Consider the following 22,019-nt stretch of genomic DNA (forward strand, 5'->3'; position numbering starts at 1 on the left):
CACCAACACAAAAAAACCCATAAGTACATTGTTGAACTTTCTAGAGCACATTATAAAAGCAATGAAGTTTCAAATTTCCCTATTACTTTTCACGAAGTGCATACACATGTTTTTCATAGAAATGTGTAATATTTCTGTGGTTCAGTGTCAATAGCTTAGTTTATCTGACTTATTAATAGTATTGATCATTTCCCTAATGTACTGTTTACTTAGGAAAAACTTTCTCAGATTCAAAAAGTGGTTTCAGCACTGACCACTGTGAGGTAGATACATATCTATTTCAACAGTCGACACATTGGTCATATTTTCTACCCTTGTAGAAATATCGCTAATTTCATGTGTTTCTAAACTGTATCTAGCAATCATGATATTGGATGCTTAAAATTTTAATGGTTTTTTAATATTTAATAATGTTTTTTTTAAATTTTTGTCGACACAAATCACTCTTATTTTCCATGAAAAGGTTAAAACATTACTGAATAGAAAAATTTTAAAGTATCCCAGGTCTTCTGGCATTTGAGGAATCCATACATTTCAGAAATAATTTAATAATAGATCATGTGAAAAGTCCTTAAATCTGGTAAGATAAACACACATTGAATACCAACCTTATTGCTTGGGTTAGTAAAGGTATCTCCTCCTTAGTGTTAATGGTGACCAGATCCCCTCCTATTTGTCTGCAAAAATCTCGAGCTTCAAACCATGATTTCTTTCTAATTTTTGATCGGCAAAAACACTATGGAAAAATTAATTATATATGTTACAACAATAAAAGAATTATAGTCTTGTTTAAACATAAATGGACATAAACATAAGTGGTGGAGAGGAAAAATGGTCTGTAAGGAGTCTGAAGATTCAGGCAAAAGAACAACCTCGTGGTCATTTACAACTCTCACTTAACATTTACAGTATGATGTCTAACTAGTTTAAGAGACAACAAACACATATTTGACCAAAGTTAAAATTATGACTTTGGGATGAAGGAGCCCAAAAAAAAAAAAAAAAGTGGACTCAGTTCAATAAAGCGATAAAAAATATTAACATCTTATGCTTAGCACATTTCAACTTTGCATGACCCCAAACCACTGTTCCCACATTGCACTTATTTCTTGTTCAATCTCCTTTTTTATGCCTGCTCAGATATAGCTGACTATACTTCAAACACAAGTTATCTGTAGCTTTGCATCAGAAACTCTCAAGTAAATGTCCTTCATAAACACTGATTTAATTAACCTTTTCTGTGACTTTTTATCCTTTATTTTTGTGGGGTAATGTGCTGATTTTAGCAAGGTCCAGCCTCAGGCATTGAGCTGCTGGAGGCTGCACTTCACTGTTTCTCTGTTTGTTCCCTGAACTGCCACACGTCTCAGGCAAATACCATATCTTTGCAGAACAGACATAAAGAGCAGCACCAACTAACTAACTTTGCTGCTTCTGTTTAATACAGAATTTTGACATTTTCCTTTTAACAATTTTAATATGGAGTTGTTTCCTGGGTTTTTTTTTTTCTTTTTTTCTTTTTTTTTTTTCTCTTTTATTTTCTTTATATCTTTCTGGGGCCTTGATATTTATGTTCCTCTTCTTCCATTTCCTGCTCCAGTTCCTTCAACCCCTGAAGCACAAACTTCCTCATTTTCTTTCCTGTGCCCTTCTCCCCTCCCTTCCCTCCCTTCAATTTTATCTTTCTTCCTTAGCTTCTTCCCTCTCATGGATAATTTCCTGAGAAGAATTTTGGGGGTTTTGTGTTTTGCTCTATTCCAATCTCAGATATTGCAAAATGAAAATATCAGTTCCTTTTTTTTTTTTTTTTTTCCCAACCAAGAGGCTTCTTTCAAAGATTTAGTCACTTACTTTAAAGCAGGAACTTCTATGATTGTTTGAAACCCAACCTTCAGGGCATGTGGGGACCAGAGCAGTAGTTGGAATAGGTGGAACTGTTGCACCCTTTGCCCACTGCTTGCAAATATATTTTTGCTTTGTCTCACAGTCAAGAACATCCCATAATCCAGCTGCAGTCCCAGTTCTCATGGCAACACATCCTGGATTATTTCCTTTGTGAGAAAAACAAAACAAAACAAATACGTTGGATATTTTCTAAAGTGTGAATTATTTAATTCTTTGTCAAAATCTTTGAGCAGCAGCCATTCACTCTTTGCCATGCAACAACATTTGAAAAGCAAATTTATATTTTTGGGTGGTTTTCATACAGGCAGAGTAGTATTTTCTGTTTAAGGAGGTCATGATGAATATAGAATACTACTCTTTTTGTTTTCCATTTTGAATATCCTGCATAATTAATTATTTGGGTAGAAAATAGAGTGAGAGTTTATACAGTGAAATCTTGTGTTTTAAAGTGAGAATTTTATTTCTATTTATGTTAAGCCTGTTTCACATGAGATATCATTACCTTGGTCACGAGTGGTTTTCACACAGATCGCAGAAACCCCACTGGTGAGGGCAGCATGCAACCCTAGACAGCTTCAGGATGAAACTTATCCTGTGATGTTTGCTGTAATTTTAGACTGTTGTCTCAGAGGGAAACAGAACTGTCTGCATCACACAAGATACAGTCAAATGCACAAAATGAGCTTATTCAATGGCTTACTTGTGCTCTTTCTTAATTTTCTAAGTATATTTAACATTTTATTTGGGGTTGTTTTGTTTTGTTTTGTTTTCATTTTTGTTGGGCACAGACCTGATGTTTTAGTGGGCCCGTCTACCATGGTTCCAGGAGCTGAAATGAAATTCAGCTATAAATCCCTCATTTTATGGCAGTCCAAGACACATGTTTATTCCTAAGAGCATCCTTTACCCACATCAAAGTTCACCTACTGTTTTACTGATCATGCTCAGTCACTTATTCTCCTGATACCATCCTGAGTTCTCTCACAGGCACATTTTTGCTATGAGAAATAATTTACTCTCATCAGCCAATCTTGTCACCTCACTATTGCATATTTACCAGATGGTCTGCAAATACATTGAACAGGATGGGCACAGGACATTATGGGGGTTCTATCATTGAACACACATCCCCAGCAGAAAATAGCCCCTATAAAAAAAAATCCACCTTCCAGTCAGTGCCTTTTGATCAATATTTTTATACGTGTAAGAGCTTTTCTGTGTTAGGTCAGATTAGCTGAAAAGCTTTTGGTAATTGAGATAGACCACACTTATTAGATTTCTCTCATTCATATGCTTTCACCTACTGTGTGGAGCTCTGGGAGATCTGTAAGTATGAACTCCCTTTCCAGAAGTGATTTTATGTATCTTTCCCACTATATCTCCTTTATTACAGATTCAGCTAATTGATTAATTAATTACTAATGACTCATTCATTTGTATTTCCCCATATCTCCTTGCAACCATTTTAAATGTTGGCACCAAATTTGTCTTTTTGCCAAGTTTAGATGTCAAAGCAGCTTTAGCAGGAAGTTACACATTAAAGAGAAGGGCTTATTTCATGTAATCTTAACAGTTCCTGGACACTTGCAGCCACGCTTAGTCCTGACTTCATGCCATCAATTTCCTCCATGATCTATTTTCTTGATGTTTCAGCTTGAAATAGACTCTCCAAAGATACCCTCACGAAGAAAATCTCCAGGACACAAAAGTCTATTTTCTTCTCAGTGAACACAGAATCAAGGAAACAGATTTTCCTTTACTGTTCCAGCCTGATTGCTGAGGAATACATTTGGTTTGTGAGCTGCAGTGCCAGCTAGAGTCTGAGCTCTGGGTGGTGGGACCCAAGCAAAGGGCTGGGAATTGGTGCTGACCCTTGACATAGGAAAGATGTCACCGGTGGTCCTGCAAGGTGACCAGACATCCAAAGACTCAGCAGGGGCCAAGGACCCCAGACATTACTGCATTTAGACTGTAAGGGTAAAAATCCCAGGGTTCCCTTTCTTCATGGACCCTCCTTGGAGGCACTCAGCTCAAGCTGTTATTTTATTCTTGCACCATGACTGAATTATTTTAGGGATCAAAAAAACTGGGGAAACCTGGGTTCAAGCTGTTAAGGAAACCTTGTCTGACTGTGTGAGTGTGGGGGGTGTAGCTGGGGAGGTCCCAGCTCAGGTGGTGTGAGTGTAACTCCAGAGTGTCACTTGGATGGCCAGAGGGAAAATTCCTAAACATGACCTCTGAGTGCTTTCTTCATGCTCTGATCAACTTCTGACAGCATAGGCTCCCTGGCAAACTTTCTTCTTATGGCATTTGCTAAGGTTTTCTTAGTCTTTGTCTTTCTTAATTTTTTATTGATTTTATTTTATATTTTATAACCTCACTGAAGGTTTTCAAGGAAGTCTTCAGACAAATGATCACTAAGAGGAACACAGTATATCCCTTGGAGAACAGATTTCCTCGTGGCATAATGAAATCTTGTTTTCTGTACTTCTGCATGGTATGAACCCATGAATGCAGTTTTCTTAGTATCACACATAAAAATAATAATGGCACAGGGAATTTTGATACTTTGAGTTTGGAATTCTAACTTAAAATCCATATTATAGTTTCTCTGTTTCAAATTCTTCTCCCAGGCTAGTTTTCACTAGAGGGATAAGTGTGGAATAGTCTTAGGACTCATTTTTAACTCCTTTTATCTCTTTTATCTCTTTTTAACTCTTTTTATCTCTTTTATCTGTGAAGACAGGCCAAAAGTTAATCTTATGGATAAACATATCAGATGTCCTAATATAAGACTGCAGTTTAAAATTTTCCCTTTGAAATTAGAATATGGGATTTGAAAGCTGCAAGTACTTGTGGAATATACCAAAAGTTTAAAACATAAAATTCCCAACATTGCCCACGTAGCCTAGATAGGGACCACAGTCTCAGAGAGCACCCATCACTGCTGATCACAGCACATACCAGGCATTCCTGCATCCCAATTCGTGAAGGAGACAGCTTCACCACTGGCCCAGCTGAAAGTGCCTCCATCCTGCACATCAGAGAGCCCAAGCCAGAAATATTTCTCAGGCCTCAGCCCAACAAGGCTAGTCAGAAAGGCTTGTTCATACCTGTAAAAGACATCATAAAGGTGCAATAAAGTCGTTTACCCAGATCCTACTAGTCCAATGTGATGATGGAATTTTTTCTCCTGTTCCTTGATTCAGACTGGGGGAGGAGACCTTACATAGGATTCAGATTCCATATAAACAACTAAAAAAAACAAGACTTTTTCGTTATTCAGATAGAGACTTCATCTGTTACTTAACCATTTTGCTGTTTGGTGTTGTGTTAGCTTTTCTAAGCATATTTCATAAGATACAATCTTTAGCTATTTAAAAGCTAAGAAAATGTCATTATCATACCTACTTTCAACTGTGGCTAAGTAACCTTCTTCTCTTTCACAAGTGGTGTTTGCTTCTGAAAATGTTGCTGGAACATGTCCAATAAAATAGCAGTAGGTCCCATATCGTCTCCAGTCCTGTAACATGGTTTTAGCATTTTCTTACAAATTTTAAATAATCGTGATATCATGCATTAAGTGACATATGCCATTTAAAAATTAATGAATGAAATTAATTAATGAAGCACAACAATCACTAATATTATGAATTCAAAACTTTTTGCAGTGAAATTACAGACCCCTCCTAAGCAGTTTCTGTAAATGGTTTTCTAAAGTTTAGGGTAACTGAGGGAGAGGGAGAAACTTCATCATAAATAAAAAAAAAAAACAACAAACATGTAAATAATACAAATAATTCAAATAATTTTAATTGATTCTCAGACAATGTACCTATTTAATCTGAGAAACTGACATTCCATTCTCACATACTTACTTTTTTGCAACCTGCAGCAGTAATTTCTTTTTCTCCAGCTATTTGTGATGTAGCTTTTCTTTTACAAATGTATCCAGCCTTCCTGTCACAGATATGGTCTGCCCAATAGCCATTCTGTGTCAAAAAAAGTCAAAAATAAAAAGAAGATAAAGATGAATAATCTAAAAAAGATAAATTAAGTTTTTCTTTATAATGAAAACTATTTGTTTTCTTTTTCCTTTTATCTTTAAATGAATTTATTTTCCTTATCCAATTTTCCTACATGATATCAAAACCAAATCTGCTCACATTCAGTGAAATAGTAGACTGGTCTATAGCCACAGCTGGATATGATAAGAAGGGAGCAGGGTGCATGGAGCTGCTCCCTGACCTGTTGTGCTGGGTCCTGCACAGGAGTTGTGCTAAGGGATGGCAAATGAGCAGGCAAAGAGGAGCCAGCAGGAATCAGAGATCCCCATATACCATCATTACCACCAGAGGAAAGGGGAAAATACACTCTAAATACCTTCAGAGATCAGTTTCGTAGCCCTGATAGTTTCATTTGTCACTTTTTAAAAGAGAAAATTTCATCAGTGATGCAGACCTCTTTTAAAGGTCCCATCCAATCTCAATCTCATTTAATTTGATCCCTGTATCTCTTGCTCTGGCCTTAGCCATTTGCTGAACTAACAGAGCATGTTATTCTTTCATTAAGTAATTAGTTGTAATACAGAAGTACAGTATGGAAGTACAATATGTAATGAGTAATGTCACCTGGCCCTTGATCAGGACACAGTCTTCTGGCCTGTTGTTTGTAGTGGATGGCTGTCCCAGGTGCCATTTGGTGTATGTCACCGGGGTACCATCACTCCACTCAAAATACATTTGAACCTTACGGTCATTCAGCCCAATCCACAGCTTGTCTGTTGGCTCTAAAGTTGGAAACAGAGATAAGACCATTCTTGGCACTCCACCCTTTTCACAGCACCAACCATTAAGCTTTGTACAAAGAATTCCTTTCACAAGTTTATGAAGTATAAAATTATTTAGTAAGTTTTATGATAATTTTATAAGCTAATATTTTTATAGAGATATTAAAATAAAGACTGTATGCTTTGGAAAACTAGGCTGTAAGGAAATCCTTGCACTGGATGGAAAGATTTTGTTCTTCCTCATAACAGTGGGTGTGGATTACCAGCTGAATGCTGATGGAAGAATAGAACTCTGAATAGTTACTTTTCAATTCTGTTGCACTGGTCAAATTTTGAAATACTGATTTTATGTAACTTGGAGCATGAATGTTTTAAACTTCTTTCAACAAAATGTAAAAAACAGAGAAAACCCCTAAGGCCAGTCCCCAAGACCTACATGAATTATTTTGACAATAAATAAAATCAGAGTTTTGACAACATCCAGAATTTAGCAGGTACTATCAATTCAGCAGTCTTGTTTTCCATGCAGGCAAAGGCAAGAGACCCCCTGGGAATACTCACTGTACCCAAGTTGAGACACGATAAAACTGTGCTCCTCAAGGCTTTGGATGCTGGCCAAGTGACTCCCTTCCTTCTGACAAGAGGTGGAAGCTTCTTCCCATCCTTTGCTGTCCCTGAAGACCTTATAGCAGTGATCCACATAGGACACCCATCCATCTGGGCAAGTAACAGGCCCAGGGTCACCTAGGAACACATAACAAGGCTTTAGAGGAGTTCAATTGCCATGCAAGAGACATGGCTCTGCAAATATCTCCACTTCATCTGTGCAAAAGTTCTAAACTTACAATTTTCTTTTGAAATTCTCATCATAAGGAAATGATGAACACAAAATGTAGTAGACATAAATGTGATTCTCTAAACCAGGCCATTATTAGCTTGGAGAAGGAAAGCTTTTTAATACAAATATTATCTAATACAAATTCTAAGTTTAGTCAAATGTCTGCAACAAATATATTAATTTTATAATATAGTAATCAAACGTATTAGTTTTGTAATTTCTTAACTGTATCAGCTTCTGTAACACCTAGTACTGATTTGTCAAACAGGAGAAATCAGACATTATCTGCAGCTAACGTATAAGGTTTATGAATTTTTCAAGGATTAAGTATATTGATAGAGTAAAAGCCATCATGACAAATTTTTATAGCTACATGAATTCATAGGGTCACACCAACAGGGAAATCTTCATTCACTTAAAATATCTTTTCTCACTTCAATGTGTCAATCTTCCATTGTCTCCATTTTCCACCACTTCTGCAGTGAACTCTGAACTTGCTTATCTGGGTGCTGTTTGACCACAAGTCATGGAGAACGACTTAGAACCATGCTAAGTTATGCATCTTTCTTTCTTGGGCTTATATTGACTAATGAACCTCTTCTGAAATAATTTTTGGGTTGTTCTCCCTTTTGATGGCCAGCAGTGTGTGTACTTAAAGGAGACCTGGCCACTGAAACACAGACAGGAGGGACCAGTTGGACATTCTCTGCTTTTATCTCTTTCAGTCTGTGTGATGTGGAGCTGGAGATGAGACTAGAAAGGCTGCAATCATTGTAAAAAGCAAACTTGAGAAACAAGAAATATTTGTAATAAAATTGTTCTGTTCATCTTTTTCAATATGTTGAGTGATTCAGATAACAGTTTCTACTTTAATTATCAGTATGTATCAACATACCTGAAGGAACCAAAGTAAAGTTCTTTTTCTTACAAATATAACCAAGTTTCTGATCACATTCCCAATTTTGCCACTTAGCTTTTGTTTCAGGATTCAAAACAGCACAGAGTTTTTCAGATTCTGGAGACGGGCTTCCTTTGGTAAAAGTAGAGATGAAAAAAAAAATTAACTTTTCTGAAACTAAAACAGAGCTCTAAGGTCTAAAATGAACAGGAGAGACCACTCCTGGATGAAGTGATGGAGGTCATGTCTTTCCCAGTTTTGGCAAGAGTTAAGGTATGTCTGCAGTAATGGAAATGTCTGTATGTAATGTAGTGTGTGAGTTAGGTAAGTGGATAAAAACCTGTAAACTCAACTTCAGCTACTATTCAAGAAATGGAAGACTGAATATTTTTGGGACAGGCAGTGTTGCTTTCACTAAGCTAAAATATTTTTGCAATACATTGAAGGTCGTATATTGCCATAGAAAAAGATATTTTGTTTAAGCTAAAGCAAGAAAAGCTAAAATACTTATCTCATGGCATATCTATCTGATAATAAAATTTACAGCAGTATTTGAGGTATGTACATTTTCTTTTTGGAAATATAAAATCATACAATTTCACACCTACCTGGAGCCCAGTTTAAGTACTGGAAAGGGCTGCCTCCAATCCACTCCCATCCACTACTTAAGTCCAGTCTGTTGAGCCCAATCCACAGTGCAGAATCTGTACCTTCTGTTAATTCTAAGTTACAAAAATAAGATAGATTTTTTTATAAATCTCTTTTTTATTAGCAATGGTCACTAACAAGTGTATAGGAAGACTTGCAATTCCTAAATATCTAACTGCAAATATCTGTAGATACTATGGTACCTAATATATTGAAATATGCCAAAGTTTGAATACTGTAAAAAGGCTAACAAACAGAAATTCCCTGTTTTATTCTATCAACTAATGCAAAATGGACAGAGATTATATCCACAGAGTATATCCAAAGCAAAATTTTTTCTGCAGAATAGGCTAAATTCTGCACATTTAAGTAGAATTATTGGTAGAGTATAAATATAAACAATAACAATATATCTGTTAGAAATTAAATTAATCCTTAAAACCAACAATAAATATTTCTTCCATATCATTTCTTCATCTATATGTGGATAAGTAAAACTACAATTTTATACCTAGAACTAACTGATATTTTTCATTTTGTCAAGTGAATGACAAAAAAAGCTGTCAAAACTGCACTTGAAACAAAATACATCTTTCTTTTGGCATAATTTTTTTTTCTTTCTTTTCTGTTTTTTTGAACTTTCCTTTTCACCAAAAGTAAGACTTTAATTTCCTTTTCAGGATTTTTTCTTCCATCAAAAAAGAGAAAAAAATTATATATATAAAACATATAAATATATGTTTTGATAAAAAATAAGAATTCTAAATATGAAGTCAAACTGTTACACTTGCAAGATGCTGGTTTACTTTGAATTCTACGTAAATTTGGCAGCAATTTTGATATGAACTTGCAGATTCTAAAAGGTTTTGTTTTCTTGCTCACACATATTTAGGTCTAAAGGAAATGGCCAAAATGATACTTAATGATCATAAATAATCCTTAGCTATTATGATGGCCAGAACAGATTCAGAATGTAACCCAGGGTTTGCTCTACTGCCTTACCTTTAAGGTATGTTTGTTCATGAATGTCTGTGATACTCAGTAATTCTGAGTTTTGCTGTTGACAGCTCTTCCTGGCTTGGTGCCATGTGAGAGCTGAGTCAGGATTTACTTGGTAGTGAACATTTGTTGACAGATCTGTAGTCCATGTGCTGTCTTTATCTGTGGAAAGAATAATAACAACAGAGTAACACAGTAAGTTCCCAGCAGAAAACTGACTTGCAGGTTCTCGTTCTGTGTGAGGCAGGTTCTCATTCATCTCCTTAAATTTCACCTGGAGCTGCTCTTTCAAGACCACTGAAAATGTTATGAGCAGATGGGGAAGGACAAAATTAAGGCTGGTGAGCTGACGGGTAAAGCTGGCCTACACTGCCTCCTGTTCCATGAAGAGAGACAAGTCAGGAATTACCACAAGGAAAGTGATCACAGGAAAATGCAATGCATAGAGTGCATGGCAGAAGTCCCAGGGGAAAATTTTGAAAATATGTGCAACATTTCCTTCTCTCTCTGGACAGCAGCTCTCACTGAGTGCTGTAAGAACTAGCTCTAGACCTGAATTTAGTATCAAAAAGGTTCTTAGATGAATCCCATCCCCTTTCAAAGAGCCTCTGTATGTGCCTGTCACACAGCAATGTTGTGAGCAGCACCATGCTCCTCCTCTGATTAGAAGATCTCCACGTGCTCAATCAAGCACAATATAAAATTGTATCTGGTATTTGATCATTCCCAAAAGTCAGTATGAAGACGAATTTTTAAAAAAGAACTGAAGGCTGGGACTAGCTTTCAAAAACTGAAAGTTATTCAATGACTCTATGTCACACACCAGGGCTCAATGTGTGAGGTATCTTTGCAGGAACCTGGAAAGCATCGTTGGCTGGGGATGTGTGCCACACTGAAGGTCCACTTTAAATCAAGTGGAGTAAAGGGATGTTCTAATAAAATAAGGCAATGCTGAACAGGAGCCATGGGGTAAAATACAGAGGAAAGATGAGATGTGTCAGGTGGAAATTTCAACATCATGAATGCGAAGCTCCCCAGGCCACACAGGGAGATAGAGGGGGAAGTGACCACAGAAATAGAAGAAAGTGGTTGAAATTGAAGAGAAATTCCAGGCAGATGTCAAAGGGGTGGAAAGACTGCTTCCTGGGCAATATGACAGGGCTTAAAAGCATGGATAAAAGGACACATTCCACTTCAGCAAAAAAATGTATTCACATGAGAATCATGCAGATTGAAACATTAACTTCAACATCAATCTTCCTACAGTGCTCATTTTTGTGCCCACATCCATCACAACGGGAATTCTCAGAGAAGGGTTGTACAACAGTGACAGCACACTTGCTGGGAAACAGGAAGGAGCTCAGAATTATTGTGCTGCTCAGCAACGCCCCCACAGTTACCCCATTCAGTTAGAACTGAATGCTGATTTTCTCTTCCATCACTGACTTCACATCTTTGTGCACCATGTTATTTCCTCGCATAGTGAGCTGCAGCATGTGGCAATGCATCATAGACTAAAATACATTCTTGTGAGTTATGAGTTGTTATTATACAGATAATCACATTCTGCTCACGCTGGTTTGCCAGTGGCACACTGAGGGGAGCTGGGAGGGAGCAGGTGCCTTACCCCTGGATGGGCAAAAGCCGTATCGCTGGTCCGTGTCGTAGTCGGCGGTGGTCGCGCACCAGAGCCAGCCGTCGGTGCGACCCGCGGCCGTGCACTCCACCCACCACTGCTGCTGGTACATGAAAGGGAAGACACACGGGGCCCCAAAAGCATTTCCCAGCAGTGTGAAGGTCTCTGAGAAGAAAAAATGATAACATGAATATGAAAAGTAACAAATTAATGTAAACCAGGGAAAAATCAAGGTCTGTGGCAGAATTACACCTCAAAGTGCTTTCCATGGTTCCTGTCCCATGACCATAAAAAACAGTGTTTCAGCACTTTTTCAGACTTCAGCTGCTGACATATGTTTTAGAGCAGTGCTATTCTGATGAGAAGTAATATATCATAGATGAGTTCTATAATTAAATTTCTGACCAAGATGCTTTTACAATCTTAATAATGCTCCAGAGCTCTAGCCTAAGTTACTTCTATTTCAAACAATTCATTCCTGGGAAAAAAAGTAAACATATATTAGACTATCTCTCTGGTTTTATTCTAGTGACCATTTAAGTGTCTCATACAGTGAAGCAGCTTCCCACATGCAAAGCTAAGAGTTCAGTGTTCAAACATCCTGTGAGATGGCTTTTAGAGCATTCATTCTGGATGTGGGAAAGCCATTCAGAACAATCAGACTTCAGCTAGTCAAAAAAGGTAATTGCACTGGTGACTATAATTATTCCATAAGCATCCTCATCTACTGAGTCAAAAAAGCCATGCTTCCTCCACCTAAATCAGGACTTGCAGACCTCACCCGTATTGTGCTTCATTTATAGGGATGTGAATTTCATATCCCTGTGACTGTATAAGAAATTTAACAGTGTTTACATGCTTTGTTGATAATGCAGTGACACAGTATGGTGAGCAATAATGACTTTAGAGGATACTTACATATAGTATGATAGTAAGTATTTATATACATATTCATTAATAATATGTATTTATAGAATATATAAAGAGTACATGTATTACTTACAGTACTTGAAACACTAATGCACTATAATATATAGACTAAAAAAGTGTATATGTATAATACATGCTTGGAAATAAATATTAAATTCAAGGTAAAGTACCTCAGTGTATGGATTTTCTAGAACTCTCATGGTCAGTGAAGGAGTCAGAACAATCAGAGACAAAGATCCTAAACACTCTAACACTAATAAAGGAATTAATGCAAAGGATTAAAGAATCAATTTTCTGTACCTTCATATCCCTGGGAACATAAAATGTCCGTGGCTCCATAGATACTCCATTTATTCTTTGCACTCAGCTCCTTTTTTAACAAAACATTATCATGCTCTTCGTTGCCAGGACTGAAAAATAAATCCTCTCCTTGGATTGTAAGAAGGCTTTCATTTCTGCATTCCCACCACTGGAGCTCACTTTTTTGATTACAGGGATACAGGGTGACCATGGCCTGATCCTTCTTCAATGGCACCCCCAGGCATAATTTCAGTTTCACACTCATAAGCTGATGATCTGTGATCCACCTGAATTTTTGTGATTCATTGTCTTGGTTGCAAGTGGCAGTTCTAACTGACTGTGCAATAGATGCCTCAAGACAGAGCCTGTTGACTTTATTATATAGCAAAAATGTTTTAATGTCTGTAAAACAAAACAACACATAGTTAATACAGAATATATGTGGATATGGGATATGATTTTGCTTCCCATTCCCACGAACAAGAAGTCATTGCACTCATGTCAGATAAAAACATTTTATTTTTCAACAGGGTCCAGAGCAACATTGATTCTACTGATTAAAAATAAAGAAGACAATAGAAAATGTATGTCATAATTATAGGTCACCATACAACAGATTAGTGGTGGGCAGCAGCAGTAGCTGAGCTGAGCAGAGCTTCTTGGATAATTTTACATCAGTGAATTCCCTGAACCACACCTCTACTGCCATTACCTTCTTCCTTCCAGCCTATCCTCAGGTGCATGGCCCTGTAGACTTCTGACCTCTATGAACTTTTCTCACCCTTCCAGATCTTACAGGTCTCTTAGTGAGTACACAGCCATCTTTTCTGAGCCCTCCCCCAAATCCAGCTTTCCTTTCATTTTCATCATATAAATGTGAGTGAACCAGTCTGGGCTCCTCAGGGTCGCTCTGGTCTCCTCAGCCTTGCTGACTACAAGATCTTCCATCCCTTACCACGAGCTATTGTCTATAAAACTAGAAATTACTTTGGGAAGCCAATCTGAGAAAGCAGCAAGGACTGGGGAGTAGTAGCATCTGACACTTACTAGTGTGTAAAAGCTGGTGGCAGTTAGAAGGTGCATCTGCACCAGAAACTGGGTCCCTAGCTCTCCAGGCAGTTTATCTGATCATGTCTGAAGTGCTGGCTCCAAGATAAGGTAGAAGTAGGGGAGCTAATTTCAATCCTGCAATGAGTTTATCAGCAGCAGTTGTGAACCATGCCTATGAATTTGCTCTGCTGCCTTGTCTTGTATTTTGTGACTCATCTGGTTGTATTTCCTGCCAAAGCTTGTGAGATTTGTAACCAGTTTTGGTCCCTGTTATATGTCCTAAGCTGTAGGTATCATATTTAATAAAAATGTATTTAAGAGGTTAAAGACATTTCCTTAATAAGCTTGCAAAAAATGAAATTAATGTAATTGATAATATACAATGCACTGAAAATAATTATTCTGGCCTGCAGGGAGACCATGGTGATTAAAAAAATATCATATACTCTGAGACAATGTGTGGTAATCTTCCGGAGTTAGAAAGGTGAAAGAATTTAACCTTCAACATTCAGGTCTGCAGAAGCCACCTGTTTAATATCTACAAGAAAAGTGCAGTTAAAAGGATAACAGTAGTGTTGTACACTGCAATTCCACAAGAGATTTCCTACACCAAATCCAATTTTATTATAAAGAAATTCTTCCATCAACTTTATCAATGTCAGTAAATTCAATGAGTCTGTTCAAAACAGTGAATAAAACCACCTTTACAGCCCTCATCTGTGAATATCTTAATGTCCTACCAATACTCCCACATTTCACCACTTCTGGAGATTTTTCCTGCCTGATTTTGAAAACCATTACCCAGACACCAACAGCTCAAAAAGCAGAGCACAGAAGTAAAGGATTAAATAAATTTTTTAAAAGGCATTTAAATATATATCATTATTTTCTTAGGTCTGATCTTCTGGGGTTATTAAAATGATAGTGCCACTATATATAAATAAAGCCTCTGGTTCCTTCTCTAACCATTTCTTTTTATTCTGTGAGATCATTCCCCTGCCTCTTGCCTGCCATTAAGAGGTTCCCCATCCCCAAACTAATAATGTACACACTGGCAGCACCACAGAACCACAATCACCCAGAAATGCCAGAGGAGTGGAAGCACTTTCACAGGAACCTTCAAAGGAAGCAAGCAGGAGGCACTTACCCGCCAGCTGCGAAGAACTGTGAACAAGAGAGAGAACAAGCAAGAACCCAGAGAACATAATTGCAAATGCTGTTTCCTTTTCTTCCCTTCAGCAAAACCTGGATGGTGCGAGTTGCTGGCGATAAAGTCCTGCTGAAAGAGAGGATAGCAGCCAGTCCTCCTCAGTTTTGCAGGCTGGATGGTTGGGTAAAAACTCTGAGTGCTAAATAAGGAAACATTCTGTCACATGCCACATTTCTAAAAAACAAGACCACATGGCACGAATTTTACCTTCTAAAAAGAATGACTGAGGGCAAACCATGCTTCCTTGGGAAAGCAGGTGGTCACAAGTTCATACCTCACTGCATTCCCACTGTCTCTGCTGAGGAGACGTGTGAAGCTTGTGAGATCAAATTAACAATAAAACATTAGAGACAGAAATTCAGCCTTAGATTTTAAATCTTACATCTTACCTATGCAGAATAAAAAAAAATTCTAGCAGGAAAACACATTCATATTTTCATCTGTGAGATGAGATTTTAGAACATTTAAGTGCAATTAATTCTGCAGGATGTTAGAAAAAATTCTGCCCCTCAACAGGATTTTGCCATTATCCTACATTTCCATGTAAATGCAACTAGAAATTTATGTGAAAAATGGCTTATTGAAAAATAAATTCTTCTTTTTCTTACAAAGTATGTAATTCTTGTTTGAGATCCATACCAAAAGTCAGTCACAAGTTCAGGAAATGCAACATATTGTGTTTTACCCAGATCAAGATACTACCCAGGGCCATCACTTAGCACTTTGGTTTCCAGACTTAAAGTTGGAAACTTGAGAAGAACAGCACTCTTAATACTCCATTCCCAACCTCTAAAGACTGTCCCTATAACTGTATAAAGGCCTGATTTTATCACAGCAGATTTTTAAAATGGAAGTATTTTGTTTTGTTTAGAAAAAGCTCTAAATGGAAATAAAAAACAGTCTGTGATGTAAAAATATCATTGAAGTGTAGCAACATATCGATTGGCACCTGTAGCAAAAGTATGACATCAAGAAAATTTGTCATCCTCTCCTGTTTTTAGCCAAGACAACTGTATTTCCCAAATGCAGGATTTGATCCTGCTTGTCTTCTCAGCAAAAATACAATGCAAGAAAGGGGGCAAATTCCATGAGAAAATATACAGGATTAAAATAAAAGGAAGAAATTGAGCAGTGAAATAAGGAATTACAAGGAAATGTTAGGCACAGATGTTAGAGCAAAGTTAACTGAATTTTGTTTTTCAGATGATGACAAAATATGCTAACAAGGATAAAGTCTACCACTACTTTTGGAAAATACATTCTTTCTAAAAACATAAAATTTTAATCTGCTGCTAAAGATCTTGCCTAGAAAGAACAAGTTTTCTTTGGCTTTAAGTGATCTGCGTTATCCTGGCAGTATTTTCTTGCTGCATGTGACCACTGTCATTTATATTGCCAGGGATTTTAACAGACTTGTTTTACCCTGGAGCCTGTACAACCTGTTACCTGAGGCCAAGAGGAATTCCATTTTCTTCTCAGTTGGGTATTTTGCAATAACAAGGAAATAAAAAAGAAAGGATCCCTTTTCTTCAGCCTCCTCTTCACCTCAACCCATGCCAGATCCACCTACAGCCTGGTAGTAAAGCAAACATTGGTTTCCCTTCAGCCTGGTCTCAGACCGGTCTTAGGGCTAAAAATCTGAACAATTGCATTGCATCCTTGATACCCCAAATATACCTGGTGTGCTTGTACCTCTCCTCCTACAGCCAGTACTGTGAATTATGGGGTGCTGTGCTGATTCCCTCAAAGGGGTACCTGCTCAAGGCTGTTGAAATCCTTGAGGGCAGATTCCAAGGACTGGCAAAGTTAGAACAGCCAGCCTCACAATGTCCCTTGCACCTGACACATACCTCAGAGAGCACCAGGCAGGAGGTGGCACTGCCTTCCTGTCCCTCTGCTCTTGTGAAATCTGGTAGTGTCAGACACCTGCCCCTAGCTGCTGCTCACAGGTGAATCTCAGGGCAAGCTGCATTGGGCCATGAAGTGCAGGTTGGCCAGTCCCAGTCTGAAAGGTCAGAAGCTGGACTGACAACAAAGTTGTACTCCCCAGCATGACTTTAGACAAATCTCCATTACTTCAGATTCGGTTGTTATGCCAACATCCCAAACACTGATCTCTTATAGAGAGTTAAAGAAAATAAATATAAAAGCTAACCTGTTAAGGATTCCCTGGAATCCCACGAGGTTCATTAAACTTCCACTATCTCTAGGATTAAGGGGGAAAGCACAATCTCAACAGCACCTTAATAGTCACCTGTCTGATGGGTCTGAATGGATGGGAGGTGGGAGGTAACAGGCCATGGTGGCTTTGCAGATAATTTGCCAGTTACTGATGTTAGGTGTTCACAGACTGCTGCAGTGACACAGAAAGATCCATACAGTGCTTTGGGATCCCCTCCAAGCAGAGATCTGCTCTGATGAAAAGCAGCTGTGGGCATGGGCCATGCAGCAGCTGCAGTGTCTGAGAGCAGCCAAGGCACTCCTGCACTTGCAGACCAGCCCCAGCCATGGGGGCTCATTGCAAGGTCATTGCTCTCATGGGTTATGGCATTAGTTCTTCTTGTTTTGCCAAATTTCATTGAATATTTTGATGAGCCCGCTGTTGCTCTGGTCAGGTTCTAGCAAGGGTACTCTTTGCCATAATCCTTCATAATACTTCTCATTCAGGCTGACAAAGGCAACAGTTTAAAGCTGTTCTGACAAGGTCAGACAAATGAAATCCACACAGATCAAAATAAGAACTAATTTAGGGAAAGAAACCATGAGACTGAAACTACTCTGGCTATTGCATTAATTTGCTTGACTCCTGAATCTACTGAGTGAAAGCAACCACAAAGCATGCAGTAAATAAGCAGAAATATTTTTATTTTTCACCATCCTATTCTGATTTGAATGGTAATAGACTAAAAAATTTCCCCAAGTAGAATCTATTTTGCCTGTGACAATTGTTTTTACCTTCTAAAAATAATGTTCTCTCTGTTCTTATCTCAACCCATGAGCCTTTTGGGGTACAAGTGTCAATTATGTTAACTTGGGATAGAACAGCAAGGAAAGGATGTGTACTGAAATGAAATCATCTTCACCTTATGGGCTTATAGTCAGACTTAAATTTTGAAAAACTTCATGTAGCAATGTTAAATCGTTAATGGGACCTCCTTGAAAGCATGCAAGTTGCATAACATCTAAGAATGTTACACATGTTTAAATAATATTTAAAAATAAATATAATTTTCTTAATGTTAGGAAGGTTGTAGATCACATAATTCAATTAAAAGATCATGAAAAATACGATTGACAACAGGGGCCACATTTAAGGGATGGAAGAGTCCCCCATCTAGGACACTGCACCCAAGGGTGCACGTCACAGCTGCTGATGTTGCATAGCCCTGCCTGGTGACACAGCATCTGAACCTCAATATTTTGGCTGAGACACAGCAGACAAACAAACATATGCTCCCTGAGGGCTGGTTTATAGATACACTCATCAACCTTTTGTACTACCCTTTATCTGCTTCTCGTTAACTGAGCCTCGGCAATCACTGGAGATAATCAACATGCATTTTTGGACTATTGTTTAAATAATTGATAGTGGAAGAAAAAAATAATTAGTCCAGTCATACTTCCTGGATACCAGTAGATAGTTTTAAGAATAACTGGAAAAATGCCTGATCTTTATATTATCTCTATGATTACTCTTTAGTTTTCTTCCTTTTCTTTATCACTGTTTCCTTTCTTATAAAAAAAAGTATATACCACTTTCCCCATGGGCAAACACTTCAAGGAGCATCTGGACAATGCTTTTAGTTTTATAGTTTAGTGTTAGGGTGTCCTGTAATGAACAAGGAATTGTCTTTGATGATCCTGATGAAGGTATTCTATGATTTTGTGATATTTTTTTTTTAAAGATTCTAAATCCCTTTCCTTTTGTAAATTCCCTACCAAATTTAAATGCCAAATTTGACTTGAATACCTTAGAGAAACATGGCGAAGCAGGAAATTTGGAATAAAAATATATTTAAAACATTTTGTTCCCCCACTGCTCATGGATTGGTGAGGTCCAGAAAGTGACTTTAAATATGGGTAACGAGGGTGTGTGAAAAAATCCATATCTGAAAAATGTCCTCACCCAATACAGATTCATGGCCTGACCTATCTGTCAGTCTCTGTGGGGGGAGTGACTGAAGTTTCTTTGCATCCACTGGCAAAGACACTGGAGTTCCTCCCCTCCTCACAAACCTTCCAAACACAATTGTATCAAACCTATTTTCTGAAAGAGGAAGGAAATTTCATAATTAACAGCACAGAAGGAGATAGAGAGAGCAGACATTCACATGGACTGTTACCAAAGGAATCTCTTAACTACAAAACTATAAAAAGATCTGTAGGGCTTAGTTTCTTTTTTTTTTTTTGCTTCTTTGTTTGTTTGATTTTTTTTGTTGTTTTGTTTTGCTTTTTTCTGATAAGTTGCACACTAGTTCAAATAAAACAGCAAAAGGAGTTCTGTAAATAGCTACAAGGGCTGGCTTTAATCCAAAATAGTTTCCAGATTTCTTTGTTTTAAGGGGAAGTTAATCTCTCACAGCTCTTACAGTCTAAGAGTTGTAATATCACTGCAGTGCATTTTCTTCTTTTTTACTTCCTTCTGTTGTTTGAATCACTTTCTGCTCTGTAGGAGAAGAAATCTCTACTTAGCCTGAACATGCCCTGGGCACACTATCTTGGTCACACCGTTTGTGCAGAATTGCCTGTTTTGGAGAGAAAGGCACCATCCTTTCCCTGAATTAATCCCTATGTAGGAAGACAGTCAACTGAGTGGTAAAGAGCTACAAGAGTGATGGTCATGGATGGGATTTATAGTTCAGATCCCATTTTCAGGACAGGTTTTGTTTGCCTTGTTAGTGCTGACAGTGCAAACTAGACGTGCTGCAGGGAGCCAAGGCCAGGCATGTGCTAGCCCAGGCAGCAGCCATGGGCATCCAGCAAGACCAGCCACCCCCTAACTCCTCTCTCCCTCTTCTCTCACCTACTCCCTGTTGTATGGACACAAAAAGAGGGGTGGGGAATGATCTTTGATCTTACCTGAGGTAAACCAGATACCACATTCACATTCATATTCACATTCACATTCATTATTCACATTCAGGAATTCTGAAAGAATTAGGTTCATCTTCCTTTATCCATTGCTAGTACTCCACAGCACCTTGACTGCTGTGGACAGGACAGTCAGTAAACTGCAGCCACTGCTAGCACCTTAAAACCACCATGTGTAACCACCTTAAAAAATACCTCATCAGAACCGAGCTCTACCCAAACCCATCCTGATTTCAAATTCATGCAGGAACAAAACAAAAATTCTAAAGGTTGGTGTATCTGTCCCTAGTTCTTCCCTTGTGCCACTTATGAAGTGCTCCTCCCCTCAAGTCAAACCATAAATCCTCTAATTTTTGCATCTGCACAAAATTATGGTGCTGTAAAGTCTATATGACATCAAGGAAAATGTTTTTAGTTCTTCAGATACAAGACCTTGTGCCATGGTACACTGCACTAAAAACTGCTAGGATGGTCTGAAATTGCCTCTAGAAATCTGGTAAGCCTTGGCCAATATTCAAATTCAAGTCAGAGCCAACTCCCAACTGAAGGACTATCCATTAGCCACGTTCTCTGCAGCCAATGTCATTATTTTTTCAGTCACCTCTTTTCTCTAAATATTTGTCTAAGTAGGCACATCATCCATCAAAGTACATTTTTTTTGGATGCTGTTCAGATCACTGCATGTACAGAGTACTCTTAATTTAGCTGATTTTCCATATTATGAAGCCAATGTGCATTTAAAATGAGTTGGGGCTCTTGCCCACATTTTCAGTAATCTCACACTTTTACTTGGCAGCATCATAGTCTATCACACTTAAGTCTGCTCTGGAAAGCTTCAGTGCAGAATACATTTTTCTTCTCATTTTACATGAGGCAGTGTTCCTGCACCCATGAGTTTAATGTTTCTTATGGAAACATAGCATGCACTGTTTAAAGCCTGCTCTTCATTTCCACAGCATTTTGTCAGACACTTCATTAGGAGGCATGTAAACAATGGAAGACAAGGAAATACTTGCAAGACCATTTCCTATACCAGGAGCACTGTTTAGTTTACACAAATTGTGTCCAACTCTGCATAAAGCAACGGGATAGGTTAAAGATGAAAACCTGATGTAATGTTTGGGTTGCGAGACAACCCTTTTTTTTTTTAAAGGAGATAAATTTGATAACTTTTAATTCTTAGAGACAAACTGTAATACTTGGAGAAATTTGCAACTCTCAGTAAACATTGGGGGAAGCCAGGCAAAGTTTGAACTCATCCAAACACCAAGGAATTATAAGACAGGCAGATTAACTTGAATTCCTGAAAAAGTAATAGAAAAAGCAGTAATAGTTCTTAATCATGAGATGATGATGAGATAATAAAGAATAATAGTCCTAAAAAATGAAGAGTAATTAGTAGCTTATGTTGGGTTGGTAGATGTACTGACAAGGGGTTTATGGAAAGATTTAGCGCCATTCTGTATGTTAACAGCTCAAATAATGGGAAAGTATTCTTAAGTGTACTTAATATTTTATATAAATATTTAAATATATAAATAATATTTAATTATATGTACTATATATAATATAGTATATATGATATATAATTATATAGATATATTTTATAATATGTAAATAATATTTAATTATATAATATTTAAATCTAGAGTATATAATTTCTATATATAATATAATATAATATAATATAATATAATATAATATAATATAATATAATATAATATA

The 22,019-nt window shown here is 37.5% G+C and overlaps 1 protein-coding gene across 2 annotated transcripts in view; it reads right to left on the reverse strand.

Annotated features, from left to right (window-relative positions):
• The window catches only part of LOC107199770 (macrophage mannose receptor 1-like), a 32,708-nt gene extending 17,403 nt beyond the window's left edge, over nt 1–15,305 (reverse strand). For both annotated transcript variants that reach the window (XM_015617244.2, XM_015617245.1), the window contains exons 1-13: nt 15,141–15,305; nt 12,944–13,345; nt 11,705–11,878; nt 10,081–10,239; nt 9,039–9,152; nt 8,428–8,562; nt 7,256–7,438; nt 6,537–6,694; nt 5,784–5,897; nt 5,313–5,428; nt 4,870–5,018; nt 1,852–2,051; nt 609–736 (exon numbers count right to left, since the gene is read on the reverse strand). In XM_015617244.2, coding sequence (XP_015472730.1) covers nt 609–736; nt 1,852–2,051; nt 4,870–5,018; nt 5,313–5,428; nt 5,784–5,897; nt 6,537–6,694; nt 7,256–7,438; nt 8,428–8,562; nt 9,039–9,152; nt 10,081–10,239; nt 11,705–11,878; nt 12,944–13,345; nt 15,141–15,198 — 2,090 coding nt within the window. In that variant the 5' untranslated portion in view covers nt 15,199–15,305. The remainder of the gene's footprint in view (nt 1–608; nt 737–1,851; nt 2,052–4,869; nt 5,019–5,312; nt 5,429–5,783; nt 5,898–6,536; nt 6,695–7,255; nt 7,439–8,427; nt 8,563–9,038; nt 9,153–10,080; nt 10,240–11,704; nt 11,879–12,943; nt 13,346–15,140) is intronic.
• Nucleotides 15,306–22,019: the final 6,714 nt, after the last annotated feature.

The sequence above is a fragment of the Parus major genome, chromosome 2, assembly GCF_001522545.3.
Source record: "Parus major isolate Abel chromosome 2, Parus_major1.1, whole genome shotgun sequence".
Classification (NCBI taxonomy): domain Eukaryota; kingdom Metazoa; phylum Chordata; class Aves; order Passeriformes; family Paridae; genus Parus; species Parus major.